The sequence below is a fragment of the Tinamus guttatus genome, unplaced genomic scaffold (genome assembly GCF_059628265.1).
Source record: "Tinamus guttatus ecotype Peru unplaced genomic scaffold, ASM5962826v1 Tinamus_guttatus_pri_ptg000423l, whole genome shotgun sequence".
Lineage (NCBI taxonomy): Eukaryota > Metazoa > Chordata > Aves > Tinamiformes > Tinamidae > Tinamus > Tinamus guttatus.
The window spans coordinates 2540565-2554166 of record NW_028288957.1 but is presented as its reverse complement, the minus strand read 5'-3'; the positions used below and the strand labels follow the sequence as shown (position 1 = coordinate 2554166).

The following is a 13602-nucleotide window of genomic DNA, read 5'->3' as shown; positions in this document are numbered from 1 at the left end:
GTTTGCTTCCCCTCCCCACTTTTTTTTTTTTTTTTTTTTTTTTTTACCTCCACTAACAGAGATGTTAAATGTCTTCATTGCAGGCACTGAATCTTCAGGTCCACGTCTACGGTCCTCTAAGCCCTAAAGAAAAAGCACAGTTGTGCAGATTAGGCAAATATTTGGGAAAAACAAACACATGCTTAAAAATATGCACCTTGCATTAGACAGCAAGGTATACTCGCTTTCAAACTTCAAATTTCCCTAAGAGATCATTAACTCAGAAGGAAGAGCATTAACCCTGTCATTTGTTACAGCACTGTTTCAGCTCAGGAGAATCAGCTTCCCCTGGTACCTGCACGGAGTCAAGCATGCAGCACACTCAAAGCTCTGGGCTTATCAGAAGACCTCCAGCGTACATCAGTGAACCATTTTAAAAACACCCAGTGACCAGAGTTGAACATCTTTTTAAACAGATGCCAAAGGGAAAAACAGTGAAAGTTTCAGATTTCTTCCTGGTAGGGTCAAGTTTATGCAAATCTGAGTTGTGCATACATGGAGATCCCAAGCGGCAGAGCCTGGTACTGACCTGCACAGGTAAATGTGCCCGCACACACATGCATCTCCCCTACACCTGCCCCCCCACCAAAATCTGAAATTCTCCTTCCCTTCTTGCTCACCTCCCCAAAGTAGCGTCTAGGAATGCTACCTAGTTTTCCATTTAGCTCCGCATAGAGTTTGAGCTCATCCTCCAAACAGCAGGTACCAGGAGCAAGCCTGGTCCAAGGAAGCACAACACAGGCTTCATTCTGGACACAGAAGCCCAGAGTACTCCAGACATGCTAAAGCACTTGGCTGGCTTGGCACAAAAGTGTTCAGCCTTGACAGAAGAACCTTCCTATGTAAGCTCCCCGTAGAGAAAACAGAGAGCATCACCTGCTGGGTTTTTGAATTTTTAACAAAAGCCTTTAAGAAAAGCACAATGATAGCAAGGGTGAAGTCTCTCCACCACAAATATTCACAGCAAGACCAAGTGAGAGGGCAATAACTGCTCTGCTTCCTCTACCACAAGCCAGCATGCAAACACAGGTATGGTAGCTCCAGAAGACATGCTTGCTGGTAACACCTTGCTTACATACTGATTACTGAAAGGGTCTCCTTTGAGAGCAAGAAGCACAAGCATGCAGTTGACATAAAAGTATATTTTGCACAGGGAGGTCCAAGAGAAACAAGAGTCATGTTTGGCCCAGGTAAAGGCACAGTGCCTGGAGAGTGGTTTTGTTCCCAGATGATGCATGATGTGGCTGGAAGCAGCTGAGAGCACATCATGACTGGCACCTTACATATTCATATATCTCCAGCACCAGGAAAACACAATGAAATGCTGTTAAAAGCGAAAGAAATACGCAGGAAATTAGTGTTAATCCAGAGGGCAGTGCGTACCTCTCTCAAGAACTGCTCCTCTGCAGCCTGGCCTTCCCCTGCCTCGGTCACGGCAGATCCATCAGATTCTGTGGGTGCCTTGAGAAGAGAGAAGCAGTTGTGAGGGGGGAAAAAGAAAGGCCAGGAGAAGAGAAATACTTGGCCCTGCAGAGCAAAGCCACCACCTTCTTGACAGTACTTAGAGCTACCCTGCTGTGCACAGGAAAGCATCCCAAATCCATGTATGATGACAACGAAGCGGGTAGAGACCCTCCATTTCCTTGCTCCTGTCATTATTCAGTATCTTGTGCTGCTTTCATCTTAGCTGCCTGAAAATTTTTAAGAACTATATATATAGTTTCCATTAGGCAGCCACTGGTGACATCTAAAACATATACGGCCTCATTGTAACACCGCAGCACCAGCCAGGCAAAGGGAGCACAGCAGCCCTGTGGAGAAAGCAGTGCACTGGGGACTTGGACCACTACAACTACAGAAAAGATCTAAACAGCATTTAGCAGGTGAGCAGAATGGAAAAGCAGACAGACATGAAAGACCCTGAGCCAAAACCTCTGATTGACAGTCCTTCGCTATGAAACATGCAAGGTAGGAAAAAGTTATGTTCATTTACACTAAGTCCCTTCATCCTACTGAACTTAAAGAGTTCTTACATGCTGGGTTATTCCTGACTTAGAGTTACCAAGCCAAAAGAAAAATTATTCTTACTTTGCACATTATTATTGCATTATAAAACTTGACCAAGTTGTAGACTCCTGCTTACCTCTCCCAAATCATCATCTGCAAGGCCTTCTTTGTTCAGAGCTGAAGTAATCTGAAACACAAGCAAGGTTTTTCAGTTAAGTACCCTTTCATTTTAGAGACACCTCTTCGCTCATATCTCATACTGCAAAGCCGGCTATGTAGCTAATATTTTACTTGCAAAAGAGTAAATCAAAGCAATTTCCTTTCCCAGCCTGCTGATGAGCTTACTGCTAACTCACCTGCACACCAACCTCCTAAGGAAACAGCTTTTTCTGGACATTTAATGTTGACTCTGCCTCAAACCTCATGGATCTGCTGGAAGCCACAGTAATAAAAATGACATTACAGGGAAAAGTGATTATACAAGGGAGGGGAAAAAAAAAAAAAAAATCACTCCTCCCTGCATTGTTGAGGGCAGCTCAGCTAGTGACAAATGACAGCTCTATTTGAGCAGAGCAACTGCCAGGAAGCTGTGGTTTCAATGACAGCGTGCATATGGCCTTGAGGTAGGATTTTACAAGGGAGAAATGAGCTAAATCCCCAGCATTTCTTGCTTTGCAATGTAAAGCAAGTCTTCAGATTCTTTACAGGCCCTCAAAAATCCCAATTTAATGAAGCAATTTTAGATTACAAAAAATGTTAATACCATATCTGAATACCTGGACCTCGTAAGGCTAATATCTGATTGCTTCTAGTATAACAGGGCGTACTTTAAACTTAGATGAGATTCTTGGGAGGAAAAAAAGAAAAAAACCCACAAGACCTAGCTCATATTGCAGGAGCTGGCTGGCTTGGGTTTTTTTTTTTAATTATTCATTTATATCAAAAGAAAAGAAGTCCAGGGATTGCCCCAAACATATTAAGTCCAGGGTTATCTTCTGGGCATTGCTAGCCTGCAGAAAAGGTTGGCCTATATTTAACAGCACTAGAAAACATGGACTCCACTTCCATGTGGAAAGCTTTGCCATAAAACAGCTATGCAAAAAGGGGTCCTCACAGCTCAGCTCATCAGTTCCTCACCTACTGAAACTGTAGGGTGATCCAACATTTCAGGCTCCTCAGTTCAGCTGCCTCCATTTTTTCCAGCTGCACCAGCCCCTCAAAACTGCCACCACTCCTGCTGCATACACAGGACTGAGTTTCATCCGCATTTTCTAGTTTCAATCTGCTTTTGAAAAATAGGGTTTCTCTTGTGTTTGTCTGACTTGCGCAAGGAACATGTAGAAGCCGAGGACGGCGTATTTGCAAAAACTTATTTTCTTGGTAATTGTAACAAATTTGCTCTGGAGTCCACTTGATAAACAAACAAAATGACCTTTTTATAGAGCCACTCTTTCAAAATAAAAGATTAAGTTGATATAATGGAAATGAGTCAAACTTTCAAATCCACTGACTCAGAACTGAGCTAGACAGATCCTAGGCACAGGACTGAGAGCAGCAAACCAGCCAAAATGGGCATCTGATATCCCTGGGTACCAACAGGCAGATGGCACTGTGCAGTTTGTCTCTGAGCAGAGGAGAGACTGATAAACTCACCCAACTCCGTCTGCAACTTAAGAGCTCTGCAGTCTATGTCCAACACATTTCATACTACACCTTTCCTACCACAGATACTTCCCAACTGTTTGAATGGAAACATATTGCAGGTGTTTAGGCAAATCAGAGGCTTCATTACCTGCTGTTGACTCATTTTCAAATAAAGACAAATAAATATAGCTTTGGAAAACAAAGCCCTTTTATCTGTTGCTTCTGAAAATCAGATTTTGCCCAGGTTTTCCAGAAAGATACACAGCTAAATGATACAAAATGCTCCCTGGTAATATAACTTCTGTCTTTCTAAATCAATTTCATTGTTCTAAGAAGGCACCTCACAAACAGGAATATTTTAGCATTATAAGAAGATTAATGAAACCACGAGGAACATAAAAGTTCTTTTAACTAGAAAACCAAAAAAGGATTAGATTCCATGATATTCCAATATAGGAATATGACGTATAGTAGCTACATAAACAAATTCTACCAATGGATAGGAAAGCTTTTATGTGTGACAATGAGATCAACATGGGACAGAAAGATGCAAATACGCCTCTGAAGTCTGTTGATTGCTTTGAAATTCTCGGAGAACATTCATATTGAAAGATTACATAGCTACTAAAAAAACAAAAAGTGGGCAAAGCAAGCTGCAACTGCCATAAAAAATCTGAAGTTATTTAGGGAGAGGCAGATTGCTGGGAATAAAAGGGAACACTTGGTACATAAATAATGCATATTTAAGTCAGCCATATGGAAGCAAACAAAGGATTCAGTACAACAGTTCTATATGAGAGCTATATGAGCAGCAGCACAAATACTATCTGTTGGGAAGCACAATAAAAAAAAGTGTTGTATAAAAATGTGTATGACAGTGTGCATAAAAATGTGTATGATCTTAAGTAGCCTGCAGTGATTACTCTCTTAGTGCCAAATGTAAATGAATATTTCAGCCACATATGGCATGGCCAGCATTCCAGGTTGCACGTTACAGATGTGTGACTCAGTGAAATCACTTAACATGCATCTTCCCAGCATATTTACCTTCTTCCTTAGATCCTCTTTCCTGTATCCCAAGAGTTCCAGATATTTAGCACGTGAATCTTCCTCAAAATTCACCTGTGAAAAAGAAAAGTTAGAAGGAGTAGTCTGCAGTTGAATTTTCTTTTTCTCTCCAGCCTTTCACTTGTCAAACACAAACATGCGCTGAGCACTAGTGACTGCAGACGGAGCATGTAGGAACAATCTGCCTATCAGCTTCATGTGGAAGCCTCTAAATACTCAGAAAGGCACATTTAAAGTTGTGCCAAAGCTTTATTGTGCCTCAACAACTCATAGTAACAAACCGTCTGGACAAGAGACACCTTCCCTGAGGATTTAGGAGTGTTGCCCTCTGCTGCAACGTTCTCATGAACCCTCAAAGCACCCCCTGCTCCAAGGGCCCTCCCTTTCTTATGGGCCACCTACACTGCAAGGGCTTCAACACACCACTCCAAGTCCACATCTTGGGCTCCCAGCACTGGTTCTGCTAAAACATTGTATTGTGCAAAGGAAAACGTTTTTGTAACAGTCTTGTGGGGAGGTGGGGAATCCCTGGACTCCTTGTCATCCTCTAAGATGGTACCTTTAGGAAGGCCCACACGTTCTTCTCAAAGTCAGCCTGGGCCATATCGATTTTCTTCTGACAGTAGCTGACAAAGCCTTCAGACTGCACAGCTTCCTGCAGCTGGTTGGAGCGGGCCAGGAACTCCTTCTCCGTAACCACCTGGCTCACGTAGACGTGGTAACGCTGCTGCTGCTGCTCCATGCCTGGCTGCTGCTGAGCTTTGGTGCTCTCAAATGTAACCAGTTTGCCTCCAAACTACAATTGAGACACAGGTGTAGCATATAAAGGTAGTTTTTAATTCAAGACTGTGCCAAAATAACTATGCACACACACATATACATACGCACATCTGTACATACTCTTTTATACAGTGCATATAGGCACTGCATTTAATGGACAAACATCGCTGGCATTGTGATACTTAGGTGTATTCTCCACCTCCCCATATCCCTATGCAGTGAAAGAGCTGGCTTGAAAGAAAGGGTGTATGTTCAACAGGACTTCCAAGTTTTTCCTTAAACTAAGGACTAATATCCCCAGATTCCAAAGAACTGGGGCTGTGGATCTGTAGAGTGTCTAGCAGGCAGGTTATCTTATGTTCCTGCAACAGAAGTCCTAAAAAAGTCCCATGCCCTATTAAATACACGGTAGAGTATGATAGGCGCCCTGCTTACAGCAGGATGTATACCAGTTAAAAGCCTACTGAGAGGTGGAGAGGACACTGGCTAGGCAACACCGCTCCGATCTGAGCCCCTGCTTACCGAGAACGACGCTCCCACGGGGCGTCGGATCCACTTGGGTGGCTTCTTTAGGGGCAAAACAACACCCTGCGAGGCCGTCTGCTGGGGAAGCTGCAGGGGTGGGAGGGGCTGACCTGTGCCAAAGGGATCGAGGTTCCCAAATGAAGATGAAAGCTTGAAAAACAAAGGGGAAGAAACACAAAAAAATACAGAAGTGACACATCTTATCTGATGAAGCAGACAAACAGCATTATCTACACCAGATGGGTAAAATCCATTTGGCATGAGAGCCACTGAAGACTTCCAACATGCCTGCTGTTCTGTCTCCATTTTCTCAGCTGAACACTTCTCAATACCTGGTCGACCTGCTTCTGCCTCAAGCCGTCTGTGCTGCCTCCCATGATGGAGTAAACGCCGATGCGCCCGTCGAACGACGCCGCAGACAAGACAGCAGGGTTCCTGGGACACCACTGGATATCGAAGCACCACTGCGTGTTTGTGGGCAACTCATACAGCACCTGGCCAAGTAGAACAAAGCTGTCAACTCAGGGCTTGTAATAAAATGCTACTACCCACGAGAATGACAGGAGGGGATTTCTGCAGCAGTACTAACTCACTCAAGTCTTCGGGGCACCAAAAAAACCCACGTGCCGTTCCAAAGGTATGCCCAATTCCAGCAAGACGGGAATGCTTTAACGCAGCTCAATGATCTGTCACTATCGCAACAACCTACAAAATCCCTCCGCTCTGGCTAAAAGTTTTCAAACTCAAAGACGAGAAAAAGACGATGATGAAAGTATTTCAGCCCCATGAATCCCCATTAAAAAAAAAGTATAAATAAAGCAGGGCCATTTACATTCCTTACAGCTGTAAGGCTGTAGAGCAGGACTATTAGGAAGGAGTCCTGTATCACTGGAAAACTCTGAAGGCATATGCTTCAGCTGCAAGGAATTAGGGTAGCTGCCTTAGCCCTCAAAGATTTCTCCCGTAAGAGGGAGCATGGATCTGTTCCAACACCTCTTCTTCCCTCACTGTGTGGAAAACACAGGGAAGCAAGCATTGGAAGAACGGGTAAAACAGCACAAGAAAAACAGAGTGCTTTAAAAAATGCTGCATCGCTTATGCCAGTGAAGAGAGAGATTTTACAAGTGGTTTGCATACAATACCTCGCCTGTGTTTGGATTGGAGCACAGAATTTTAGCATCCTTCCCACAGCTAAGTAGCAGCTCCGGATCTGCCATGCTCCAAGCAATGGCCAAAATGCCCCTGTGCAAAGTTACAATAAAAATGAAGAGATGAACTCATTTAAGAGCAACTGGATATTATTTTTTCTATAAAAAAGTCATTCATTTACCTGCATCATCAACACAGTGTGTAAACCCGTACGGTGAGTGACTACTTAGTTGGACAACCTAATTTTATTAGTGCAAGGTTTGTGTCAGGAGTACAGCTGGCAGCAGTTGCCACACAGACCCACTGTTGTTCTCTCCTTTAAACTGGGAGTTGTTTTTATGGCATATGGAAAAGCTTCACTAATAAAATGGAGGTAGCATGGGAAATTACCCAAGCTTTTCCTTTACCCAGGCTTAAGATATTGGAGGTGAGGGAGGGCAGGAAAGAAGGGAGAGCCTCTACCTTGTATGGCTTTCCAGAACACGAAGTGGTGACGAGGCAAATCTCAGGTCCCACATCTGAATCACAGGCAACCTGTCGTCCTCCGAAGCCAGAACCATTTGTGTGGCAACATCGGGGTGCCATGCCAGGCCCGAGCAGTGCATCTAAGAGACAACACTAGGTAACAAACCGGCAAGCAAGGGACACAGGACAACCACACTAATTGGGGCTAGATGCAGGGAAAAGGCGGTCCTGAGGGACTGCCCCATTTGCTGCTGTATTTCTGGGCAGCGTTTTGGACTGCATTCAGTTAGGATCAACTCCTTGACTCCACGAAGGAGAAGACTTCCAAATAATTTCCTAGGATGCTCAAATAGATCACTGTGCAGCCTCGATCCCAATCTTTCCATGTAAGACTATAAATATTCTTTAATGTAAAAAAAAAAACCCCGCACAAAGTATTTTCACATTATTTCAGTTACATCTACCAATATTCCAAGAAAACCTGTTGTTATGAGGGGGTTTACTCACCCGGTTATTGTGGTCACTGACTTTGATGATGGGCTCGTTCTTCCTGAGGTCCCACACGGTTGTTCGGCCACTAGGGCTGGCAGATGCCAGGATGTGCTGGACCTGCCTGTTCCACGCGATGCAGCTGATGTCTTCAAGAGGCTACCACACACAGAACAACCTGTCACAGCCTGGCAAGCTGCCACAACACCCTCTTGTTTTTACACTCTGCTAAAACACACGTCTGTAGGGAGATCTGCCTCCCTCCCATGTTTGTTCTGCTTCCTGCGCACACAGGCTGTACGGCAGAAAACCTGAAAATCCCACTTGTAAAAGCTGCCTCCCCTCTGCGCCTCCCCTTTGAGAGTCTAATACGTTAGTCACTTAGAACATAAAAGTATTCCACAAAAATACACCTGGGTACATGAACTGTACTTTGCCTCTGAGTATTAGTTTGTGACTTGCAGAGAAAAGGTAAGTCTGCTTGAAGGAGCTCTGTAGTCACGTTTTAACTCCTTAGGTTTAACCTTTGAAATAAGAGCAATACTAACACAGCCTTCCTCACTGCACTGTACTTCCAGCTGTCACTGAACACATGGATTAAAAGATTACACATTTCATTTAAGTGATTATCAGACATGGTAATTCCTGCACAGAGATCTTAAACAGAGGCAAATTTCCTCAAAAACGTCCATGTGATATTGAACTAATCCGATGACAGTAAATTTAAAAAAAAAGAAAAAAAAAAAAAGAAAAAAAAAAGTCAAACCCAGAGCATTTTAAACCCAAATTCTTTAAACAAAACTGCTTTTCGTCCCATTTCCTCGCTAATTATTCTTCCCAACTTATCATGCAGTTATGCACTAATTTTTTGGTAACCACACCTAGCTGGCTTGTGCAATTTTAAGAACTAGACCAACATAAACACTTCTAAAAAAAATCCCTCCCATTCCTTTTTCTCCCTTACAAGGCACACAAGACAGAAATCCTTTCTTCTTTTCCTCCATAAATCTTCTTTGAAGAAATCACAGGCTAAACACTGCTGCAATTACATATTCCTTGAAAACCACAGATGCAACTGCCAAACCTACTGCCTCATTTTCTGATTTCTCCATAGCTGGGTTTAGTCTTTCCTACGTTTTTCTCTTCACCATCCTCAGATTCACATACATGCTGAAACATGCCAAGAAAGACTAGAAGAGATCCAGTCCATGGACCAGCAGTTAAGAATATTTTTAAAAGGGGTGTAACCAGAAAGACTTGGCTCAGGATTACTTGTTGCTTGATAAAATACAACATCTTGCACAGAACAGGGAGGCACTTAAAGATTTATCATTTTGTAGGTTTCAACAAACTATCAGCTTCAGTAACCTGCTTATTTTTCCTTGGTTTGCAGTACTTAAGACATACATATCTACTACCTGTGTCTTCACTCCTGGTGTCATTGGTGTGGCAAAATTGTTCAAGTCCCAGATATAGATTTCAGACTCATTAGCACCGGAGGCCACCAGATTAGTCTGTAAAACACATAAATACAGTGTAAAGTATATTTTCAATATCAGTTTTCATAATCTCAGTGGCTGAACAAATCCATAGGACTATCAGTTTATTAGGTCATTAGTGGCCACTTCTGCCAACACAAGCCCCGACTTTATAAACAGAAACGAAGTAATTCAGAAAGACCTCAATGAAGAGAGAGCAGCCTTGCTAAAAGCAACTGCCCACAGAAAGGAGGGCTCTTTAGAAAATGAAATCAACTGAATTCTCACAGGCATGAGGGAAAACAAAACAAAACAAAAAAAAAACAAAACACAAATGGACATAAATGCGCTTTAATAATGGAGAAAAGCTTGTGGCTTTTGAGAGCTTTTTCTAGAAAGGCTTTTTCTAGAAATTGCCTTCCCCTCCTGGGGAGGAAATTTAGAGGTTGCGATGATCCATCCTTCCCATTCCCCTACAAGGCAACCCTAACAACTAAGCACACAAAGCAACAGAGCACATACATACTCCCTGAGACCAGAGAAATACTGGTTCAGCCCACCAAAAGTAAAAAGGGAGACCAGGTGAAAACATGACAGAAAATCACCCATACTTTACACCTAACCTGAGCAGACTCACTGAAGTGAACAGTCTAAAAGGACTGAGAAGGGACCAGTCTGAAACTCCTTCTCCAGACTGAGATTCCAGTAACAGAAAAGTTTTTCATACTAGATACATACATACCAAGTTTTACCTGTGTTTTTCAGAGGTTGGGAAAGGGACCGAAACATTTAGGGTAATATGTACTTAAGGCAGGCCGCTGATCTATGTGAACAACACTAAACCAACCTGGAAAATGTTGACATCGAGCGCTCGCACCGGTCCTGTGTGCTTGTCTTTCTGGGCAACGACGACTTCAGCATCTCCAGCTATAATTTTGGCTGGGTCGTAGAGGATGATATTTCCATTTTCACCCCCAGCAATCAGGACTCCTGAGACGCTCTCGCCTGCGGTCATGCTGTGTGGCCCCCATATGAGTTTGTGGTACCTGGGAGACACAAAGACCCCAGGCTACAACCATGCACAGCCACGTCAGCTAAGAGGCATCACAGACGCTTCCAAGAAAAGCTCTAACTGTGGCTGCCCTAACTGATGAGGTTCTAACACTTGCTTGCTCCTCTATGCTAGAAAGATGACACGTCTAAACCTTTCTCCTCATCAAAAGGGCCATCTCCTTTGGAGCTGCAAAATCAAGCAAAGCCTCCCACTTTGAGCTTATTTTTGTATAACGACAGGAATAAATCAAAATAAGGGCTGTTAGCCCATTCAAACCCAGCCTGGAGATAAGACTCTAGTATTTGAGGGCAGCTCTTCATGCAATAGATAGAAAATGCAACCAGAAAAAAATCCAAATCTTGTTTTCTCATCTGTGCTCCTGAATGTTTAAAAAAAAACAAAAAAAAAAAAAACCAACCAAACAAACAAAAAAAACTGTTGCCCTGGATGCTCAGCCTGTGGCCTGTTCACAACATAAATATGTCATTTGCACTGTGGTATCCTTTCCAGAACATGTCAGAAGAATTCAGTGTGCTTCCATCTATTTCCGAGCTTTTGTCAATCTGCAAGTACTCCATTTTCCTTTACTAAATAAGCTTGTTCCATCAACAGAACAGCACTCCTGTGTATTTGGCCATGCAGAAAACACGCCTTCTACAAAGGACACATCAATCGCTCGTTGGGCAATCAGAAAGTAAAACGAGGTCGTTTAGAAAGTGAGGGAAATTACTTTAGCATCTGCTGTTTATTGCTAATCTCTTACTTATCTAAGGACAACCTATAAATAATTTCTTTAACACACCTCAGGCCCAGCTTGATAAGCTGCATACTACAAACACCTGGACAAAGAGCATGTGTCATACACACACTGAGTTACCAAAATTGCCAGGCAGGTCCTTTTTCTGGGTACCAAAATGATTAGAGTCCTGAAGCTGCTGAATTATGCAGGGAAGTCAACTCACCCATGGCTTTCCTGGACACCAGTAATACAACATGAACACAATCCAACAGGGGCAATGCAAGAACCACCCCCCTCAAGAGACAGAAAGGGGTGAGGAGTTAAAAACAAAACAAAAAAGCATGCATTTACTTTCCATTTGCCCTTTGCTCCTTCAAAGACAAAGTATGACCCTATGAAAGGGCACAATACTTTCTGGAGAATGACAATGTAGACTACTTGTTGCAGAACTGATTTGGTGAGAACTGAATCACTTGACCATTTTGACTTGCTGCAAGGCAAAATAAAGGCAGAGGCTCTGCATCCTCACGCTAGCAAAAGCCATTTACACCTGGCAAATGCACATGCCACGCGGCAAGCCTGGGAACATCTTAGCCACAATTAAAACAAAGTTGACCCATGACATTTTAAAGGATCAAACGGCTCATCCTGCTCTCTGTGAGTCAGTTGGGAATGTTAAGCCTCAGCTCTGCCTGCACACCAGGGCATTAAGCACAGGCTGGGGCTGTTTCTCCCAAGCCCTGCGTATCAAAACGCTGATGACTGCAGGACTGGTCCTGGCAGCTCCAGCAGCACAGCCTGCACTACACAAGCAAAAACCAAACTAAGCTTCCTGCAAAAACTAGTGTTACTGTTTCTACTTCCATTAGTAGCACATCCCTGAAGAGGGTCACAACCTTCCTGCATGCAAACGTGGCCAAATCCTCATTCAGGTCCCTGGAATGCATTTCCACTCAACACAACTTCCAGGAACCATGCTTGGAAATGCATTTATTTGGCCAAGTGCACAGTAAGGGCCCAAGGGACCCAAATGCTGCATTTTGGAGACCTGACTCGCTTGCCTTCACTACTGCACTACGCTGTCCCCTCTGAAGAGCACTGCCACTCACGGGCCACCCTTCGGCCCAAAAGCTCTGCTCCTCTCCTCGTAACTGCGCTCGAGCCTCCCACGCTGGCCTTTCAGTACGCAATCCTTGCAACCCCACTGCGTACCTGTGAGAGGAGGAGAAGGTGGCACAGGACTTCATATCCAGGGAAGGGTCTGCTAAGTCCAGCTCGAATATTTCTAAGGAAGCGTTGGTGCTGAACGTTGCATCCAGCTGCTGAGCAGACGTACCTGCAAAGAAGCATGTGCAGGGATGAGAAGGACATGCTATAGAAAGCATCAACTGCAAAAGCAAGCAGGCAGGGCATAAGAGCCCCATCAAAGCACCACCTGCTTTGTTTTATAAGTATTTCTATGTAATTCTCCTCCCATTGATTTCCTCCTCCATGGGTTTCTTAATCAGCATGAAATGGGAAGCTTTAGGAGAACGCTCATCCCTAGCTGATTACGTAGAGGAAATTGAGTTAACAACAGAGAAACAAGGGAAGTAGGAGATAAGCAATAAAGAACAGTTAGTCAATAGGCACATCCGGATGTTGGAGTCTTAACCTGGAGAAAAAGAGTTGCTGCTGTTGCCTGCAGAGCAGCAAGCATGTGCTCACAACACACACACAATTAAAAAAAAAAGCAAATGAAGGAATAAATCACTTTAACAAGGCCAGAAAAATGCCTCTGAGGTACCACATAGTATTCTCCACTCCAACCGCAACCTTCAGGCCACAGATCAACTACTCTAATTTTCACCTGCACCCGCCTCACCCCAAGAAGACCAAAGCCCCCTGGCCCCCGCAACTCACCTGTGGCCAGGTAAATGGGGTGCTGCAGGGCAGGGCTCCATGCCTGCATGGCAGTACGATCAATCTCCTTCAGCTTCATTTTGCTAAAAAGCAGCACAACAAAAAGGTAATTCTCACGTGCAGTGCAGCAGTACCTAATGCAGAGTTAGGTGCTGTATTACAACCCCGCAGCAGGAGCCACCCAAGAGCCCTTAAGGTCCCTCTGGAAGCAAGGTGTTCCCATGCTGGCCCTGGGGCTCCTGCAGCTGCTCCTGCCGTTGGGT

General features: G+C 43.9%; 1 protein-coding gene across 8 annotated transcripts in view; it reads right to left on the bottom strand.

The window, feature by feature from the left end:
• The window catches only part of SEC31A (SEC31 homolog A, COPII component), a 31817-nt gene extending 18396 nt beyond the window's left edge, over positions 1-13421 (bottom strand). For all 8 annotated transcript variants that reach the window (XM_088531642.1, XM_088531643.1, XM_088531645.1 and 5 more), the window contains exons 1-14: positions 13340-13421; positions 12650-12773; positions 10492-10690; positions 9585-9680; positions 8185-8325; positions 7675-7817; positions 7206-7305; positions 6396-6557; positions 6061-6213; positions 5318-5554; positions 4738-4812; positions 2183-2233; positions 1423-1500; positions 48-123 (exon numbers count right to left, since the gene is read on the bottom strand). In XM_088531642.1, the coding sequence (XP_088387768.1) occupies positions 48-123; positions 1423-1500; positions 2183-2233; positions 4738-4812; positions 5318-5554; positions 6061-6213; positions 6396-6557; positions 7206-7305; positions 7675-7817; positions 8185-8325; positions 9585-9680; positions 10492-10690; positions 12650-12773; positions 13340-13418 (1714 nt within the window). In that variant the 5' untranslated portion in view covers positions 13419-13421. The remainder of the gene's footprint in view (positions 1-47; positions 124-1422; positions 1501-2182; positions 2234-4737; positions 4813-5317; positions 5555-6060; positions 6214-6395; positions 6558-7205; positions 7306-7674; positions 7818-8184; positions 8326-9584; positions 9681-10491; positions 10691-12649; positions 12774-13339) is intronic.
• Between the last annotated feature and the right edge of the window lie 181 nt (positions 13422-13602).